At 50.2% G+C, this 21323-nt stretch overlaps 1 protein-coding gene across 1 annotated transcript in view; it reads left to right on the forward strand.

Annotated features, from left to right (window-relative positions):
• The first annotated feature begins 8706 nt into the window (after positions 1-8706).
• Positions 8707-21323, forward strand: part of efcab1 (EF-hand calcium binding domain 1) — a 46345-nt gene continuing 33728 nt past the window's right edge. The window contains exons 1-2 of the mRNA XM_038796431.1: positions 8707-8862; positions 14144-14299. Of these exons, the coding sequence (XP_038652359.1) occupies positions 8787-8862; positions 14144-14299 (232 nt within the window). The 5' untranslated portion in view covers positions 8707-8786. The remainder of the gene's footprint in view (positions 8863-14143; positions 14300-21323) is intronic.

Genomic DNA, 21323 nt, shown 5'->3' on the forward strand with positions numbered 1-21323 from the left:
TCGTTTATAGAACCCTTGTATTGATCCTCTCAGGGCAAATTTGACCCTTTCCAATTTTATAAATCCCGCCATGTCACTGATCCAGGTCTCCACACTTGGGGGCCTTGCATCCTTCCGCTGTAGCAGGATCCTTCGACGGGCTACTAGAGACGCAAAGGCCAGGGCACCGGCCTCTTTCGCCTCCTGCACTCCCGGCTCTACCGCAACTCCGAAGATCGCGAGTCCAAACCCTGGTTTGACCCTGGATCCAACCACCCTCGACACCGTCCCCGCCACCCCCTTCCAGAATTCTTCCAGTGCTGGGCATGCCCAGAACATATGGGCGTGGTTCGCTGGACTCCCCGAACATCTGGTGCACCTGTCCTCACCCCCAAAGAACCTACTCATCTTAGTCCCGGACATGTGGGCCCGGTGCAGCACCTTAAATTGGATGAGACTGAGCCTCGCACATGAGGAGGAAGAGTTGAGTCTCTCCAAGGCATCCGCCCAAGTTCCGTCCTCTATCTGCTCCCCGAGTTCCGCCTCCCATTTAGCCTTCAGCTCCTCCACTGACGACTCCTTCACCTCCTGCATTACCTTATAGATGTCAGACACCTTCCCCTCTCCGACCCACACCCCCGAAAGCACTCTGTCCATCGTCCCCCGCAAGGGCAGCAAAGGGAATCCCTCTACCTGTCGCCTAGCAAACGCCTTTACCTGCAAGTATCTGAACATGTTCCCTTGGGGAAGGCCAAATTTATCTTCCAGTTCCCCCAGGCCTGCAAACCTCCCGCCAATAAACAGGTCCCTCAATTTACTGATGCCCACCCTCTGCCACCCCCTAAATCCCCCATCCTTGTTCCCTGGGATGAACCGATGATTGCCACCCAATGGAGCCTCCATCGAGCCCCCTGTTTCCCCCCGATGCCGTCTCCACTGTCCCCAGATTCTTAGGGTCGCCGCCACCACCGGGCTTGTGGTAAACCTCATAGGGGAGAGCGGCAACGGTGCCGTTACCATGGCACCCAGGCTCGTACCTCTACTGACGCCATCTCCATTCTTTTCCACGCTGCCCCTTCCCCCTCCATCACCCATTTACGCACCATTGACACATTGGCCGCCCAATAGTACCCCAGAAAGTTGGGCAGGGCCAGCCTGCCTCTATCCCTCCCTCGCTCCAGGAACACCTTTTTCACTCTCGGAGTCCCATGTGGCCACACAAAGCTCAAAATACTGCTAGTCACTCTCCTAAAGAAGGCCCTGGGGATAAAGATGGGCAGGCACTGAAAGAGGAACAAGAACCTCGGAAGCACCGTCATTTTTACGGACTGCACCCTCCCCACCAACGACAATGGCAGCGTGTCCCACCTCTTGAACTCCACCTCCATCTGATCTACAAGCCTGGTGAAATTATGTTTGTGGAGAGTCCCCCAGTCCCTGGCCACCTGCACCCCCAGGTACCTAAAGCTCTCCCCTGCCTGCCTAAGCGGGAGCCTACCAATTCCTTCCTCCTGGTCTCCAGGGTGCACCACAAACACCTCACTCTTGCCTAAATTTAGTTTATAACCTGAAAAGGTCCCAAACTCAGCTAGCAGCTCCATCACCCCCGGCATCCCTCCCACCGGGTCCGCCACATACAGTAACAGGTCATCGGCATACAACGACACCCTATGTTCCTCCCCACCTCGCACCAAACATCTCCACCTTTCTGAATCCCTCAACGCCATCGCCAGCGGCTCGATTGCCAGTGCAAAAAACAAGGGGGACAGGGGGCAACCCTGCCTGGTCCCTCGGTAAAGCCGGAAGTACTCCGACCTCCTCCCATTCGTGGCCACGCACGCCATCGGGCCTCATATAGCAGCCTCACCCATCTAATGAACCCTTCTACAAATCCAAACCTCCCCAACACCCCCATAGGTACCCCCACTCCACTCTATCGAAGGCCTTCTCCGCATCCAGTGCCACCACTATCTCTGCCTCCCCCTCAATCGCCGGCATCATGATGACATTCAACAATCTCCGCACATTCGTGTTCAGCTGCCTTCCCTTCACAAAACCTGTCTCTCCTCGTGTACAACCCCTGGCACACAGTCCTCTATCCTGGTGGCCAGGATTTTTGCCAGCACCTTGGCATCTACGTTGAGGAGAGATATGGGTCTGTATGAACCACACTGCTGGGGGTCCTTGTCCCTCTTTAAAATTAACAAGATCAGCGCCCGCGACATCGTCGGGGGCAAAGTCCCCCCCTTCCCACGCTTCATTAAGTGTCCGCACCAGCAAGGGGCCCACTAGATCCACAAACTTTTTATAAAATTCCACCGGGAACACATCCGGCCCCGGTGCCTTCCCTGACTGCATCTGCCCGATCCCCTTAACTAGCTCCTCCAGCTCAATCGGCGCACCCAACACCTCCACCTGCTCCTCCTGCACCTTCGGGAAAGAAAGCCCGTCGAGGAACCTCTCCATTCCCCTCCTCTCCCCCATTGGCTCCGACCGGTACAGTTCCCCGTAAAAGTCCTTGAAGACCTCATTCACCTCTACCCCCTTCCGCACCACATTCCCACTCTTGTCTCTCACTCCAGCAATTTCTTTAGCCGCATCCCGCTTGCGGAGCTGATGAGCCAGCATCCTACTCGCCTTTTCACCATGTTCGTACACTGCCCCTTGTGCCTTCCTCCACTGTGCCTCCGCATTTCTAGTGGTCAGCAAATAAAATTTAGCCTGCAGGCTGCGCCTCTCCCCCAACAGTCCCTCCTCTGGTGCCTCTGCGTACCTCCTGTCTACCACCAGCAACTTTCCCACCAATCTATCCCTCTCACTCCTCTCGGTCCTCTCCCTGTATGCCCGGATGGATATCAGCTCCCCACGAATCACTGCCTTCAGGGCTTCCCAGACCACCCCCACCTGAACCTCCCCCGTATCATTCACCTCGAGGTACCCCTCAATACTTGCCCAGACCCTCCTGCACACCTCCTCCTCCGCCAACAACCCCACATCCAACCGCCACAACAGCGCTGGTCCCGCACCTCCCCCATCTCCAACTCTATCCAATGCGGAGCGTGGTCGGAGATTGCAATGGCCGAATACTCGGTCTCCTCCACTCTCGGAATCAGTCCCCTACTCACCACGAAGAAGTCTATCCGAGAGTAGACCCTATGTACGTGGGAGAAGAAAGAGTACTCCCGTGCCCTCGGCCTCACAAACCTCCATGGGTCCACCCCACCCACCTGGTCCATAAACCCTCTCAGTACCTTGGCCGCCGCCGGCCTCCTACCCGTCCTAGAGCTGGACCGATCCAGTGAAGGATCCAACATCGTATTAAAGTCCCCCCCCCCCCATGATCAGGCCTCCCGCCTCCAGATCCGGGACCGTCCCAACATACGTCTCATAAAGCCCGCATCGTCCCAATTTGGGGCATACACACTAGCAAGTACCACCTTCTCTCCTTGTAGCCTGCCCCTAACCATAACATACCTACCCCCCTTATCCGCCACCTCCGATGCCTCAAACGACACATTTTTCCCCACCAGAATCGCCACTCCCCAGTTCTTCACATCCAACCCAGAGTGGAAAACCTGCCCCACCCATCCCTTCCTCAGATGGACCTGGTCCGCCACCTTCAGGTGGGTCTCCTGAAGCATTGCCACATCTGCCTTTAGCCCCTTCAGATGAGCAAGTACCCTCGACCGCTTCACCGGCCCATTCAATCCTCTCGCATTCCAGGTGACCAACCGAATCAGAGGGCGTCCCCCGTCGACTAGCCATAGCCCGTCAACTGCCCGCCCCAGGCCAGCACCCCCTGCCCGACCCAGTCCCCACAGCGACAACACCTCACCTCTGTCCCCCCAGCCCCCACCAGCTCATTCCTGACCCTACCAGCAGCAACCCAGTATTCCCCTTTCCCCCCCCCCTCCCTTCCCCCCCAGCCTAGGAACCCTCCTAGCCGCGAACCGTCCTCCATTGTACTTCCGTGGGTCAGCTAACTTCTGCTGACCTCGGAAACTCCCGCCAATAACCCGACCCCTCCCAAAGTGGGATTATCTCCCAATCTATCCCTCCTCCAGGCACCGCTCCAGCGCGGGGAAGAACCAGTTAAGACCCCGCCTCCCCCCGTCATCGTTTCCAGCCCCGCAGCACGGGAAACCAGAGGAAAGCCCGCGCTTTCGCACTGCCCCACCACACCCTTCTGACGCAGCTCCCAAATACCAGCCCCACTCCATACCCCCAACCCGACATAGAATACTACAAACCCCCCCAACCCTCCCCGCAAGATACAAAACTCAAACAATGCCCCACAGCAAAAAAAAACATAACAGAACAACACCCCCATAAATAACCATATCAAAATTGCAAAAGTACAAAAAAAAAGAGAACACAGCAACAGCAGAAACCAGCAATAAGGTATTACAACTGACCCCGCAACCCCCAGTTCAAGTCCAGTTTCTCCGTCCGCACGAAGGCCACGCCTCCTCCGGGGAATCGAAATAATAATGTCGGTCCGATTAAGTTACCCACAGGCGCGCGGGCTGCAACATTCTGAACTTTATCTTTTTCCTGTAAAGCACCTCTTTCGTCCGATTAAATCCGGACCGCCGCTTAGCCACCGGTCCAATCCTGGTAGATCCTGGTAGATCCGTACTACCCCATTTTCCCAATTGCTGCTCTTCACCTTCTTGGCCCATCGCAGCACACACTCCCGATCATTGAACCGGGGGAACCTCACCAGCACCGCACGCGGGGGTTCATTCTCCTTAGGCCTCCTGGCCAGTACTCTGTGTGCTCCCTCCAGCTCCAAGGGCAGATGGAAGGACCCGGCCCCCACTAGCGAGTTCAGCATCGTAGCCACATAGGTTGTCAGGTCCGACCCCTCCAGCCCCTCCGCAAGGCCCAAGATCCGCAGATTTTTCCACCTCATGCGGTGATCAAGCTCCTCGAAGCGTTCCTGCCACTTCTTGTGGAGTGCCTCGTGTCCCTCCACCTTACTCACGAGGATCCCGGCCTACTCCTCTCATTCAGTGGCCTGCGTCTGCAACTCCTTGATGGCAGCACCCTGGGTCGTCTCAATCTCCGACAGCCTTCTGTTCGTTTCCTGCAGAGAGCTCAGTACCTCAGCCTTGAAGTCTGCAAAACAGCGCAGGAGAGCAGCTTGTTGCTCCAGGGCCCACTGCTTCCACTCCTCTGGAGCTCCGCCGGCCGCCATCTTGGATTCCTTCCCCTGTTTTTTTCTGGGGAGCTGCTGCCATTTTTTCCCCCTTTCCACTCCGAGTTCGAGTCATGGACTGCGGGGAAAGTCGATCAGCACACCTTCTCCCACCGGGAGACGTCGAAAAATTTCCATTTTGGGCTCTAAAAAGAGCCGAAAAGTCCGTTTAAAACAGGAGCTCCCAAATGTGTGGCTTCCTACGTCATCACCGCCACCGGAAGTCTGGCTGCTTCATGGTTTTGTCCTACCTCTACCGCTAGGGGGAACCCAAAATCAAGTACGTAGCCTGGCTGCTTTACCTACCCGGGCTGATGTCGAGCACCCTCCCCTTCCCGCCCCCAATGACTGGCACAGTTTCTTTCTCCTTAATTTCAGCAATATAAATGTAACAATGAAAATGTCTGAGCCTTTAAGTGTTACCACATCCTGAATGGGACAGACTAAGCAAAGATCTAATGAGTCAAATGTTAGAATCCATATTGTGCTGTGGGACAGCAGGGAGGAACTATGTAAAACGATGACCTGTAACCAAGTCTAGAGACCAATTCTGAGTGCAATTGGGACTGTAGAAGAGAATATGCACCAGGCATATAATGTATCAACTCAGTGACGTTATGGCCAGGGCAACCTGTCTGTTAAACTGCCCTCGCACAGCAATACTGGTGATGGGACACGCCAGAATGGTGAAGGATTTTTTCTACAAAGGGATTTTTAAAAACAATTAAAGTACCCAATTCATTTTTTTTCCAATTAAGGGGCAATTTAGCATGGCCAAACCACCTACCCTGCACATCTTTGGATTGGGGGAGTTGAGACCCACGCAGACACAGGGAGGATGTCCAAACTCCACATGGACAGTGACCTGGGGCTGGGATCAAACCCTGGTCCTCAGCGCAATGAGGCAGAGTAATGAACAAATTAAGAGAAACAACTGGTAAAGTTGAAATTTTGTAACCTAACCACATCAAATCAAGAAAGGTGGTGAACTATTGAGGAATTGAAGTAAAGAAGAGGCTCCATTACCACCCCACTGAATGATAATGCTGGAGTGCAGTATTTTGGAATGCAAGAGACAAAGCTTAATTGTGTTTGCAAATGTCTTCAGCCCAAAATACCAAGTGAACAATACTTAAGTAGCCAATGCCAACAGTTTCCAACAACATAACTGCTCAGATCTAGCCAAATTGATTCAGTCAAAAATGCACTAAGAAGGGACTGAGTGCACTGGATACTGTAAAAGCAATTGGTCCTAACAACACAATGCAACATCCTGGCTTTTATGAATAAAACATTTTAATAACAAAAAGCAGATTGTTCTCTGTGAGCACTGATTTTCAATAGAGTTCCTCAATCATACACATCTCAGAAGAAAGGTTTATTGCTCAGGTGAATCAAGGTTACCAAGAAAAAGCAGACCGCTTAATTTGTACCCATTTACCTTACTTATTCACTCCTTCCACCAACAAAGCACAGTGACTGCAGTGCATGCAAATCTACAAGGTGCATACCACCCACTTACCAAGGCTTCTCCAACGTTATCTTCTAAGCCCATGATCTCCACCACGTAGAAGGACAAAAGCAGCAGGATCATGGGAACACCACCCCTTTGCAAATTCACCTCAAAGCCACACACCATCTTTATTGGGAAATATATAGTCACTCTTTCATTGTCTTTGGGGAAAAATCCTGGAACTCCTTCCCTAACAGCATGTTGGTGTACCCACAAATGTGCTGCAGCGGTTTAAGAAGGCAGCTCATCACCACCTTCTAAATGGCCATTAGGGACAGACAATAAATGCTGGCATCTTCATTCTAAGAACAAATATGAAAAAATAATATGGGATAATAATTTTGACAAACATGGTGCTGGCAAATCAACAGCCTACTTTACATCTATCAAGATTTTCATTTCCATTTAAATCAACTTCACCTCTTTTCTTTTTGCTTCAATGGGCTGGATTCTCCGCAGCCCCACCCCCAAATCACGTTCAGCGCAGGGGCGAAGAATCCACTTTCATGCCGAAATCGGGCCCGGCGCCGGTCCGGCTATTCTCTGGGACCCGAGAATCAGCGTGGAGCTTGGCGCGGCTGCTGGAGGCTGCCGCTGTGCGCATGTACGGACTCCGAACTGGAAGTGCGGGGCCCGTATCCGCAGCTAAAGCTGCGTGAATTACTCCGGGTCCCTGCTAGCCCCCTGCAGGGCATTGAATTAGCCGATCTTTTTTCCAGGACTCTCTGGAGTATTTACGCTGGTGTGGGGACATAGTCCTTTGGGAGAATCCAGCCCCATATCTTTATGTCCTGAAGAAGGAGCCGTGCTCCGAAAGCTCGTGTTTGAAACAAACCTGTTGGACTTTAACCTGGTGTTGTAAGACTTCTTACTGTGCTCACCCCAGTCCAACGCCGGCATCTCCACATCATATCTTTATGAAAATGGATGTAGTAGACATGCTTAGTTTCATCTCGGAATTTCTTCTAAATCACGCTGACATCCTCCTTATCTTTCCACTCTGTATTTTCCCCACTTGAAAGATACTTTATACACTCAAATAGCTGTTGTCCCACTTTGTGATCGCCCCCTCAGATTGGTGATAAGACACCAAAATGGTTGAGGATTGTTTTACAGAGAAATTAACTTTGTCTTAATTTCTGGTCATGTCAAACTCTTTTGCCTCATAAAACAGAAGGGGTGAATTTCACATTTCAATTTTTTACCTTTAAATTTGTTGTCGATTCTTAGAAACATGGCATTTCTATAGAAATTCCATGCACAATTTACAGATGGAAACAGGCTGTCAGAGTACTCTACTAGTTTAGAGACTCATTTATGCAGACACTGTGCCAGTGGACATTTTACCCATGCACAGTGAAGGCATTCTATCAATACAGACACTATTAGTGTAGAAAGTCTGAGTGAAAACAGTGAAGACCTTCTGCCAGTTTGAACAATAATCAGTTTGTCAGTGCAGTTATTGTCAATTCAAACCTAATTCTGCCAGTATAGATGGCGCAGTCTGCCAGTGTGGACATTCATCCAGTGCAAACATTCGACCAGTTTCAAAAGTGTCAACACTTTGCCAGTTCAAGCAATGCAGGTGACACTGTCAGTATGAAAGTAGAGAGACTCTGCCAGTACAGACACTCTACCAGTGCAAATACGAACCAGTTTAGATAGTGTACTGTCAGTGGAGTGATTCTGCCACTGCACTCTGCTAGTTTAGACAGTGCAGTCTGCCAATGTAGTGACTCTGCTTGTGGAGACACTCTGCCAGAGTAGACAATGTCCTTTGCCAGTGCAGCCACGTTTCCAGTGCACTCTGCCAGTGCAGACACATTGACAGTGTAGGTAGTGCACTGTGCCAGTGTAGACACGCTGCCAGTGTAGACAGTGCACTTTGCCAGTGCAGATCTTTTGACTCCGACACTGCCGCTCAATCCCAACCTGATGTCACCGCCGGCTGCGCGCGCAGCCGCTGCCCACACGTTTTTCTATTGGGCCGTCTCTGGGCGTTACCAAGGTTACGGGCGGCGTTGATCACAGACGGGGACAGAGAGGGGAAGGTAGCGGAGTCAGTGAGGGACGGGGCAGCGAAACGGAGCACCAATGTCACGGCCATTGGACATGAGCAGAAAGCAGCACCAGCAGCTGGCTGAAACCCTCTGCAAACTCACCAAGCGCTGTAAGTGAGGCAGAAGCCGCTGGACGGCCTGGAAACAAGATACCGTCGCTCGGGCGAGGCAGCGAGCATCACTGCACAATTATTGGTCCGATCGGGGGCCATTAAGTGGGGCTGATGGCATTGTGCTGGTGGCTGAGCGGTCCCCTGCAGGAATTCCCCAGGGAGAGGCTCCGTTCCCCAGGGAGGGCCCGCAGTGCCAGGGATCCTCCTCCAGGACTTCCCCTCTGATCAGTAGGTCTCCACTCAACCATCATGAATGTTAAAATTAATCTTTAATGTGCTGGGAGGGGAGATTCTCTCTCGATCTCCCACCTGCCTCAGCATTGTCCACCTTTACAGCTACTGGTCCCTCCAGCAGCACTGGGAACTCACCCACTGCCCTTGATTGGATGCTGGGCCCAGGTGCAGGCAGTGATCAGGGAGCTACTTGAGGTTATTTATGAATATTTATTTATCTTAAGCTTGCCCCTCGCCTGAGATGTGGTGACTCTCAGGTTAAATCACCACCAGTCAGCTCTCCCCCTCACAGGGGACTTTGGCAGATGGGACTTTGGCTTCCTTACCTTACCTGCAGTAAAATCGCTGAACCCTCCGCTGGCATGTGTGAATCTCTTGGTCCTGACATCCAAATCCTGAAGACCATGGTAATAATTACATATGACATGGAGTAGTGTTTTTCAAACTTTTTCCCGGACCCACTTTTACTAACCGGCCGACCTTCACGACCAGCGCCGGGGCTGGTTTTCGCGACACATGCCACGTTTGCTTATAATATGAATGGGGAGCCTGCTTGGTCCTCACTAGATCACTCCAATCAGGTTTACAGGAGGAGAGGGCAATGCACATATCGGGTGCAGACTTCAGCAACTTCCTTTGCGCCGTCTTCATCTTTGTGAGAACTGGAAATCTATCCTCGCACACGTTGGTCATCGTGAAGGGCAATAGCAACAAAATGTTTTACTCAGCACTGGATGCGCCTGGGAGAACAAAGAAAAGTACAGCACAGGAACAGGCCCTTTGGCCCTCCAAGCCTGCGCCGACCATGCTGCCCGTCGAAACTAAAATCTTCTACACTTCCTGGGTCCGTATCCTTCTATTCCCATCCTATTCATGTATTTGTCAAGATGCCCCTTAAATGTCATTATCGTCCCTGCTTCCACTACCTCTTCCGGCAGCAAGTTCCAGGCACCCACTACCCTCTGTGGAAAAAACTTGCCTCGTACATCTCCTCTAAACCTTGCCCCTCGCACCTTAAACCTATCCCCCCTAGCAATTGACCCCTCTATCCTGGGAAAAAGCCTCTGACTATCCACTCTGTCTATGCCCCTCATAATTTTGTAGACCTCTATCAGGTCTCCCCTCAACCTTCATCATTCCAGTGAGAACAAACCGAGTTTATTCAACCGCTCCTCATAGCTAATGCCCTCCATACCAAGCAACATCCTGGCAAATCTCTTCTGCACCCTCTCTAAAGCCTCCACATCTTTCTGGTAGTATGGGGACCAGAATTAAACACTATACTCCAAGTGTGGCCTAACTAAGGTTCTATACAGCTGCAACATGACTTGCCAATTCTGATACTCAATGCCCCGGCCAATGAAGGCAAGCATGCCGTATGCCTTCTTGACTACCTTCTCCACCTGTGTTGCCCTTTTCAGTGACCTATGGACCTGTACACCTCGATCTCTCTGACTGTCAATACTCTTGAAGGTTCTACCATTCACTGTATATTCCCTCCCTGCATTAGACCTTCCAAAATGCATTACCTCACATTTGTCCGGATTAAACTCCATCTGCCATCTCTCCGCCCAAGTCTCCAAACGATCTAAATCCTACTGTATCCTCTGGCAGTCCTCATCGCTATCCACAATCCCACCAACCTTTCTGTCGTCTGCAAACTTACTAATCAGACCAGTTACATTTTCCTCCAAGTCATTTGTATATACTACGAACAGCAAAGGTCCCAGCTTTGATCCCTGCGGAACACCACTAGTCACAGCCTCCAATCAAAAAAACACCCTTCTATTGCTACGCTCTGCCTTCTATGACCTAGCCAGTTCTGTATCCACCTTGCCAGCTCACCCCTGATCCCGTGTGACTTCACCTTTTGCACCAGTCTGCCATGAGGGACCTTGTCAAAGGCCTTATTGAAGTCCATATAGTCAACATCCACCTGCATCAATCATCTTTGTGACCTGTTCGAAAAACTCTAGCAAGTTAGTGAGACACGACCCCCCCCCCCCCCCCCCCTTTCACAAAACCGTGCTACCTCTCGCTAATATGTCCATTTGCTTCCAAATAGGTGTAGATCCTGTATCGAAGAATTTTCTCCAGTAATTTCCCTACCACTGACGTAAGGTTCACCGGCCTGTAGTTCCCTGGATTATCCTTGCTACCCTTCTTAAAAAAAGGAACAACATTGGCTATTCTCTAGACCTCTGGGACATCACCTGAAGACAGTGAGGACCCAAAGATTTCTGTCAAGGCCTCAGCAATTTCCTCTCTAGCCTCCTTCAGTATTCTGGGGCAGATCCCATCATGGAGATGCTACTCCAGAATGCTGACAGCCTCATGGGCTTTTGGTGTGTTTTTAATGTGCTGTCACAGGTCAGATACAGCAGCATAGTTTTTTTCATTGAGAGTCAGCTGTAGAATCACTGACCCTTGGGTCTCAAACTCAAAATAAATTTTTTACCCACCATTTCTCTTTCAAAATCTGAAACTTCTCTCATTTACCTTTCTTCATGTAGCACACATGGCTTTGCATCCGTATTTGCCTTGGCACAATTGACAAAACCATACCTGAAGAAATCATCTTTGTACTGCTTTGTTCCTGAGTTAAGTTTATACTTTATAGACTGTTAATCAGAGACCCTGGAGCTTTATATAGAGCTAGCAATAGCACTACTCTGTCCCACCCTGGACTCACTTGAGCAGCTCTCTCCAGCAGAAACACATGTGAGATCCTGGCCAGTACATACTCTGTCTATTTGTGTGTCTGGCCATTCCTTTTGTGGAACAAAATGATTCATCTTCACAGTTCTCTTGCCTTGCTTGTTGACAGCTGGAAAATGGAAGAAGCTCTCCATGGTGATTTGGCACCAAAAGTGCCAAAAACAGGGTGCTTAACATACAGGGCGCTTCCCCTCACGTCTACGTGCAGGGTGTGTTGGCCTACTCACTGTTGTCTGCTGGGAGCATGAGTAGACCAAATGGCATATAGAGCCTGCTCTCCACCATTCAGTATGATCACGGCTGATCTGTGTTTCAGCTCCATTTAATTTCCTGAGTGACCAAAAATCATTCTATCACAGCCTTAAATGTATTCACTAATGGAGCATCCACAACCCTTGGGTAGGAAATTCAAAAGATTCATGAGCCTTTGGGTGAATTAATTTCTCCTCATCTCAGTCCTAAATGATCAGCCCCTTAACATTAGACTGTGCCCTGGTCTTTTATTCTCCATGACCAACGGAAACAATCTCTGTGTCTACCCTATCGAGACCCATCAGAATGTTATAGGTTTCAATGAAATTGACGCTCATTCTTCTAAACACCAGAGAATACAAGTCCAGTTTACTTGGCCTCTCGTCATAATCCAACCCCATAGAATCCCTGCAGTGCAGAAGGAGACCATTCAGCACACTGAGTCTGCACCGACCCTCTGAAAGAGCATTCCACCCAAGCCCACTTACCGACCCTATCCCAATAACCCCTTAACCTAATCTACATATCTTTGGACACTAAGGAACAATTTAGCATGGCCAGTCCACCTAACCTACACATCTTTGGACAGTGGGAGGAAACGGGAGCACCCAGAGGAAACACACGCCGACACAGGGAGAATATGCAAACTCCACACAGACAGTGACCCAAGGCCAGAATTGAACCCGGGTCCCTGGCGCTGTAAGGCGGCAGTGCTAACCACTGTGCCACCATGCCGCCCATCATCTGAGGGACCACGATATATAATTCAAACATTTTAAGAAATTAAAACAATATTGAACTGTATTGACACAGCAGTGTTAAATATTAGAAATGAAGGTTCCTTTGCATTTAATTAACTGAGGGCCATAGCTGCTGAACGAGTTAATATTTGGCCCCAGGGGTGTTGTGAACTTAGTTCCAAGCCATCCTATCAAACATAGCCTTGTATGAAAAGCATGTGATAAAAGCTGCACCTATCACATGGAATGCAAAGAATAAACAAATAATTATAATGTATTCTATCTTCACGTTTCCTTTCTCATTCCCTGTTTCCCCTTTTGTCTATTTATTTTTTATATTCCCAACCCCCCCCCCCCCATACTTGTAAACACTGCTAATATTTTTCCTGGAGGTGAAGAGAATGCTCTAGAGGTGAGGCTAGATTATGAGGACAATGGGAAGCCTTCTATCAAAACTATGGGGTTTTGATTTCTAAAACTATAAGCTGGGGGATGCCTAGAGATTTCAGCACTTGTGACTTGGAGTGTGATGTTGAGATGGAAAAGTAGGTGATCATCGTATGTGTCCCCTAAGTGAGAGCGATTTGGCAACTGCAATGATTATCCTACTTTAGAATTACTGGTTGGAGGCAGCCTAACAGCTGAAACAAACTTTCCCGATATAACATCATAACATTCTGACCAATGACACTGATTGGAGAAGGGGTGATTATGAGTTGCATTTCCATTAGATAATGTCATTGGAGCAGAACTTGTGATGTCTTATGAAAGAGTGTTCACAACAAGATTTGCTTTCAGGCTGTCCCTTACCAGAAATTCTGAAGCTAACAACAAAATGATAATGAAGGGGGTGGCATAGTGGTTAGCACTGCTGTCTCACAGCAGCAGAGACCCAGGTTCGATTCTGACCTCGGGCGACTGTCTGTTTGGAGTTTGCACATTTCCTCTGTGTCTGCGCGGGCTTCCTCTGGGTGCACCAGTTTCCTCTCACTGTCCAAAGGTGTGGAGGTTGGGTGGATTGCCATGCTAAATTGTCCCTTAGTACCTAAAGATTAGGTGCGGTCATGGGGCTAGGGTGGGAGATTGGGCCTAGGTAAGGTGCTCTTTTGGTGGGTCGTTGCACACTCGATGGGCCGAATGGCTTCCTACTGCACTGCAGGAATTCTACGATTCTCTGAACTGAAAAAAATACAAGTAGCAATTTCCCTTTAATACCTGCATGCATAGCAATTTTATTAGCTTCCTACTAAAGGTCAGTACTGCATTTTATTAAAAAAGTCTCCAGTTTTTCATGTCTTAGGTTAAGAAACATTTTTGCGTTGCATATGTTGCAGTCAACAAACATGAGGTGCAGTGTTTGATGAAAGTCTTCGGTACGCTTGTTGCCACTTTTCCTGAACAGCGAATTGGAATTGGACTGGATCGAAACAAGTTCAGAAACATTCTGCACACCACATTTGGAATGACTGATGATATGATCATGGACAGAGGTGAGAGGTGCAGGTTTTGTTGAAATATAAATCTGTAAATTGAGCAGCACAAACAAATCATTGGAGAGCTGTTCATGCATGCTTGTCCATATATACATACACAAAGCTGTATGCTAACTTTTAAATTCTCTGACATTTTTAAATTTTCAAAATGAGCCAGTAGCTGCATCGCTTCTTTACTAACATTGCATCATTTGACAGTTAAATTTTAAAAAAGATTTCTACACAAGTCCAATGGATTGTGAATTTTTATGATCTTGATTTTGTATCAAACTGCAATCATCTGGCAATGGAAGTGGCTTCACATCTTGCCTTATGTATTTTTCACAGCCAAATTATTACTGTTCTAATTGCTAGAAAGAAAGTTTGCTGTGTTGTTGGATAAATGTCAATTTAAAACGTGTACCAAATATCTGTGCTGTGACTCATAGAATCATAGAATTTACAGGGCACCCGACCCAAGCCCACATCCCCAACCCATCCCTGTAATCCAAGCCAACTTTTTTTGGACATGAAGGGCAATTTAGCATGGCCAATCCACCTAAACCTGCACATCTTTGGACTGTGGGAGGAAACCGGAGCACCCGGAGGAAACCCACGCAGACATGGGGAGAACGTGCAGACTCCGCACAGACAGTGACCCAAGCCAGGAATCGAACCTGGGACCCTGGCGCTGTGAAGCAACTTTGCTAACCATTGTGCTACCTTGCTGCTCTCGAGTGATGTATGTGTGGCAGGATTTCTCTTTGGATTCAGGACCCCACCATCAGACTGAGATGGGGGTCAGAAACTCCCACTGTGGAAAACAGTTAATCAATGGTGATTTTCACCAATTTGGCTATTTAGAGGCCAGATGGTGGCTGGCCATCCAATTAAGAATGGCAAAGGATTCTCAAAGCTGGGGAAGTTTATTTTAGTTTGAAAGCAGGATGACCTGGCAGATAAGAGAGAGAATGTCCTAAAATGAAGCAGCCTCTCCAACTTCTTTCCAAAAAATACTTTTGCACCCCAGCCACCACTGTGGGGGAATCTGACACGGAGACCTGTGGCTGATGCATGACACCAGTCAGGCAGAGGAGAGACTTAAGCCTATTTGTAGTGCAGGCCCCCATGTCTACCACCAATAGACCACCTCCCGGCAGCTGTACTATACCACTGCTTGTGGGAACCTGGAGACTGACTGGAAAGTTCCAATGGCCTTCAACACCAGGCCTCAATAGATCTTTAATTAGTTCAATTGTTGATCTGCCACTTTTTAAAAAATAAATTGGATATGGGTGTCATTGGCTATGCCAACATTTATTGCCCATCCCTAACTATCCTTGAGAAGGTGGTGGTGAGCTTCCATCTTGAACCATTGCAGTCCATGTGATGTTGGTATACCCACAGTGCTGTTCGGGAGGGATTTTCTGGATTCTGACCCAGGGGCAGTGAAAGAACAGCGATATATTTCCAAGTCAGGATGGTGTGTGGCTTGGACGGGAACTTCCAGGTGTTGGTGTTCCCATGTGTCTGCTGCACTTGTCCTACAAGATGGTAATGGTCGTGTGCTTGGAAGGTGCTGCAGAAAGGTGCTGGAAAAGGAGCCTTGGTGAGTTTCTGCAGTGCATCTTGTAGATGGTACACCTTGCTGCCACTGTTCATCGTTGGTGGAGTAAATCAATGTTGGTGGATGGGGTACCAGTCACGTTGGCTGCTTGTTCTAGATAGTGTTGAGCTTTTTAAAAAAATCTTTTTATTCTTCTCACTTTCAACATTTTCATCAATAAACAATCAAAGAAAAAACAAGCAGAAACAAATACAATAACAATCCTCCACACACAAACCGCACCCACTCAATATATAGACCAAACATCCACACTTGCATTCCAGGTAATAAAAACACAAATTAGCAATCAATCCGTAAACAGTGTAACCAAAGACAACAATGCCGCCGATCCCCCCTTCCCCCCCCCCCAATGTTCAAAGGCAACCAATTCTCAGAAGTGCATAATAAACAGCCCCTATGAATTTGTGAAACCCTTCCTTCATCCCCTTCAGCTGAGACTTCACCTTCCCGAGAGTCAAAGAAATTCGCACGGTAGCATAATGGTTAGCACAAATGCTTCACAGCTCCAGGGTCCCAGGTTCGATTCCCGGCTTGGGTCACTGTCTGTGTGGAGTCTGCACGTTCCCCCATGTGTGCGTGGGTTTCCTCCTGGTGCTCCGGTTTCCTCCCACAGTCCAAAGATGTGCAGGTTAGGTGGATTGGCCATGATAAATTGCCCTTAGTGTCCAAATTGCTCTTAGTGTTGGGTGGGGTTACTGGGTTATGGGGATAGGGTAGAGGTATGGGCTTGGGTAGGGTGCGCTTTCCAAGAGCCGGTGCAGACTCGATGGGCTGAATGGCCTCCTTCTGCACTGTAAATTCTATGTCTAAGTCGGTCCCCCTGTCAAGCCATGTCACAGGGTGGAGAAGCTGACCTCCACCCCAACAGGACCCGCCTCCGGGCAATAAGCATGGCAAAGGCTAACATCTGCCCCTGCACCCGCCTGCTGCCCGAGCCTGTCCAAACCCTCGAAAAAGGCTTCAAGGGGTCCTGGTTCCAAGTTCACAAGCACTACCCCCGATGATACTGAGATGACACTGAAAACCTTCCCCTAACAAACCTCTCACATTCCATGTAACTATCCTAACTGGGGGTCTCTCATTCTTTCCAATCCACCATCATCATAACTCCAGGCCCTGCCCAGTAGGCTTGGCCCATCCAGTCCCATTGTTACCATTGAGCCCCCCCCCCTCACCTCTCCAGAACCCTCCCATCCACTTCCTCTCGAAAACATCCCACCCAGTATCAGTCCTCTCCCCCAACTTTTCACAGCTCCTAAACCCATTGAAACCTGTTCTACCAGGCTCTGGTAGCCGCTAAATGAGTTGAAGTTGCCTATTTCGTCACCACACTTCCGTTCACTGGCCGTTCACTAGCCAGTGTGGAACCTCCTGCCCAGGCCTCACTCCCCTCCAATCCCCTACTCCTGCCCAGTCTCAGGAAAACAAAAAAATCCCCATCAACACACAACTCCAGTGTAAACACACAAACCCCGAAGAACCATCATGCAAAAGAAAATCCCAACTCTTACCATGTCCAAATAGGCAACTTCAACTCATTCAGCACATATGACAACATGCAGTTAAAAATAAAGCTAGATACACTCCTCCATCCCCCTACCCTCAGTCCAAGACCAATCCTCAGTCCCATTTCTCACTTCTGCCCCAGTCCTTCTGCCTTCACAAACGCCTCCGATGCTCCCACTGTCTCAAAATAAACGTCTTTGGAGTTGTAGGTCACCCTGAACTTAGCAGAGTACACGATGCCGAAACGCACACTGCTGTTACACAGTGCCGTCTTCACTCGGCTGAAGGCCGCTTGCCTCCTCGCCAACTCCACAGTAAAGTCCTGGTATATACGTATACCAACTCCAGCCCACTGCACCTCCTGCTTCTGTTGAGCCCAACTCAGGACCTTCTCCTTCATGCAGTACCTAGGGAAACATATAATCACTGCTCTAGGCAGCTCATTCGCCTTTGGTTTAGGCCTCCACACCCTATGAGCCCGATCTAGCTCGTACCGAGAGGGATCTTCCCCCTCCCCCAACAGCTCCGCCAACATCTTGGCAAAATACTTTGTTGGCCTCAGGCCTTCCACCCCTTTGGGCAAGCCCACGATCCTCCAATTTTGCCGCCTGGATCTGTTTTCCAGGTCCTCCACTTCAGCTCGCAGACCATTATTGGCCTCCACCACCCTCTGCAGCTCCTCACCGTTAGAGGTGAGCTGATCGATGTCCTCGACACCGCCGCCTTCATCGGGGCAATCGCCTACTCCACTGTGCTGCACTTTGAATGCTGCTATCATCTTCCTCATCACCTCCAAGTGCGTTGTGAACTGTTCATCAAGTTCCACAACCATGGTAGGGGGAAGATGTGCACAAGGCAGCTCCCGCTAAAGGACTAAACTTTCAGGGTCATTTTGTTTGTTTAGTCCCGGGGGTATTTTATTCATGTTTTAAAAAAAAATATATTAAAAAAAAGAAAGAACCCATGCAGCGCTCCGCCGAAGGTACGAAGAGGAAGAAAAAAAAAGCCGCAAGGAATCGGACCGACGGTAAGCTGAGGCCCGTGGGAGAGGTGCCGGAGAATATTTTTTTTAAAAGGTGCGGGAGGAACCGGAGCCGGAGGCTCAGACGCGGCCAAGGAGAGTCGGCCCCACTGCAACGGACCGGTAGCGACCACATGGTGAGCGGCGAGACAAAGAGGGACTCCGGTCCGCACCAGGAAACGTCTCTCCCAAACCCTCCTGACCCAGTGAGAAGGAAGGGGAAAAAAAAGAGAAGGAGAAGGGGGAAAAATAAAACTAAATAAATAAATAAATAAAGAAACAAGGAAAGAGAGAAAGGAAGGAAGGGAGGAAGGTAACCAACAAACCACCCCCCCCAACAAAAATAAAGGGAAACCTGAAGCCCGAGGAAGACCCAGCCAGAGCAGAGGAGCGAGGGAAGCGAGAGCAACCCCAGGGTAAGGAACAGCAGCGGGGAAAGAAAGAGACAGACTGATGGCTGGAGGAAAGAAAAACACCAAGGTGACGGGATAGCGAGATGCCAGCAGCAACAGCAGCGAGGGTGAGGCGCATGAGCGGCGGACGCGCAGACAGGTGGCCCCACAAGATGAGACGGAGGTACAGGCGAGCCTGAAAGGGAAAACGATGGCGGACCAAGCAGCAGAGCGTGAGCAGGACGCAGCGACCAGCATAAAGGAGGCACTCTGGTCGGAGCTCCAAGCAATGATGAAGGAGATGATGCACAAAATGCAGCAGACCATCGAAGGCCTGGAAAGGCAAGTGAAGGCGCAGAAAAAAACGATTCTGGAATTGGAGAGGGCCACCTCGGACCAGAGCAACAGGGTGATAACCCTAGAAGCAGAGGTCAAAAGGTTAGTAACGGCCCAGGGGAGTCTCAGAGGGAAAGTGGAGGACCAGGAAAATAGGTCCAGACGGCAGAACATTAAAATAGTGGGTCTGCCAGAGGGGATAGAGGGCAGAGACCCAACAGGCTACATCACCCAAATGATGGGCAAGCTAGTGGGAAAGGAGGTATTCCCAAACCCTCCGGAAATAGACAGGGTGCACAGGTTGCTCCTACCCAAACCCAAAGCCGGGACCAGCCCAGAGCAATTATTGCAAAGCTGCACCGGTTCCAAGACCAGGAAAGAATCCTAAAGTGGGCCCGGCAAATGAAATAGAGCACGTGAGAAGGGAAGACCATAAGGGTGTATCAGTGCATTGGGGCAGACCTGGCCAAAAAAAGGGTGAATTCAACAAGGCAAAATCAGCATTGCACAAAAGCAAGGTAAAATTTGGGATGTTATTCCCGGCCAAACTCTGGGTAACATTTGAGAGGAAAGAACTGTATTTTAACACCCCAGCGGCTGATGAGTTTGTTAGAGCTGCACATGCAACCACAGTAAAAGACATGGGGACGGAAAAGGAAGGGAAAACCAGAACAAAGAGCGTAAACAGACAGACCGTAAACAAGGACAGTGGACTCATGAACTATGCACGTGTGTGTTATGCCTTGCGCGGGACTGTGCTGTCTTGTCTCAGAGCTCGACTCCTCCCTCAGTGCAATGGGGGGGCGAGTGGAGCGAGGGAAATGAGGGAGAGGAAAGCAAACAGGAGGGTGAGACAAGGGCCAGTAGGAGAAAGGTTAAACAGGGCCAGAACTGGGGAAATACTGGGAGGAGGGCCACCGTACTAGCGAGGAGGGCCAGCACGGGAGGGCAGGAAGGAAGGAGGGCCACGGCGCCCCTCTCAGGGGAGGGGGAGCGTCTGGCACAAGGAAGGGGGGGGCAGAAGGGGGAGGGAGAACGTATGGGGGGGACAAAGGGACAGGGGCTGGGGGGGGGGGGAGAGGAGTCTGGGGGAGAATGCAGAACAAAAGAGAAGTAAAGAGAAGGGTGAGATAGTGAAGCAGTACAGACATAGGCCTCGGCGGACATGGAGCAGGGCGAGGAACCAAGCGGGCGCCGCAAAGAGCCACTCGAGAGGGCATCAGGGAGGAGGGAGACCCCAGAGCACAGGGGCGCACCCGTGTGGCGTACACACAGCTGGTGGCCACATTGGGTGCTCCCTGGGCAAAGGGAAACCCCTGAGCATTGGGGCCTGACCCATGGTGAGAGCGGTGACCCTGGCAATTTTGGACGGCCCCCTAGCAAAGGGAAATCCTGGAGTGCAGGGGCGCACCCACCAGGTGCGTATGGGTGATCCACAGGACCGGGGGGGTCAGAAACCCCCCCCACCAGGATTGTTACCTGGAATGTAAGGGGACTCAACGGCCCACCTAAGAAGCCTAAAAGTAGACATAATCTACCTGCAAGAGACGCACCTGAGGGAGAAGAACCAACTGCTGGTAAGGAAGGGCTGTGTGGGACAGACGTACCACTCATGCTACGGGACGAGGGTGAGGGGGGTAGCAATATTAATCAGCAAAAGGATGAGGTTTACGGGAACCAAGACAGTTACGGACCCAGGGGGAAGGTATGTCATGGTCAGTGGTGTCCTGGAAGGGGCACCTGTCGTACAGTAAATGTGTATGCTCCCAACTGGGACGACTCAGAATTCATAAGGAAGACCATGGCGGAAATCTCCTGATGCACGATCAATTGTACAAAGACTAAGGTTGGATACAATTGTGGCTTTATTGCAGTAAGATGTGTGGCCTCCCACAGCAGCTGGCGAAATGGCTGCTGAATAGAGGACACGCTCCTCCTACTGGGCGGAGCCAGTAGGCAGGGGCTACCGGCGAACCTGTAGTACAGGTCCTACCTTACATCACCTAATACAGGTGTAACAGTGGTTTACCACATCCCCGGCCTTGACACACACTGACTGATTATGGGGGGGGCGACTTTAACTGCGTGCTGGACCACTGACCGACCGATCAAACCCCAGAACGGGGAAAACGTCTGGCATTGCCGAGCTGGGGGGCCTTC

Source organism: Scyliorhinus canicula, chromosome 5, assembly GCF_902713615.1.
Source record: "Scyliorhinus canicula chromosome 5, sScyCan1.1, whole genome shotgun sequence".
Taxonomy (NCBI): domain Eukaryota; kingdom Metazoa; phylum Chordata; class Chondrichthyes; order Carcharhiniformes; family Scyliorhinidae; genus Scyliorhinus; species Scyliorhinus canicula.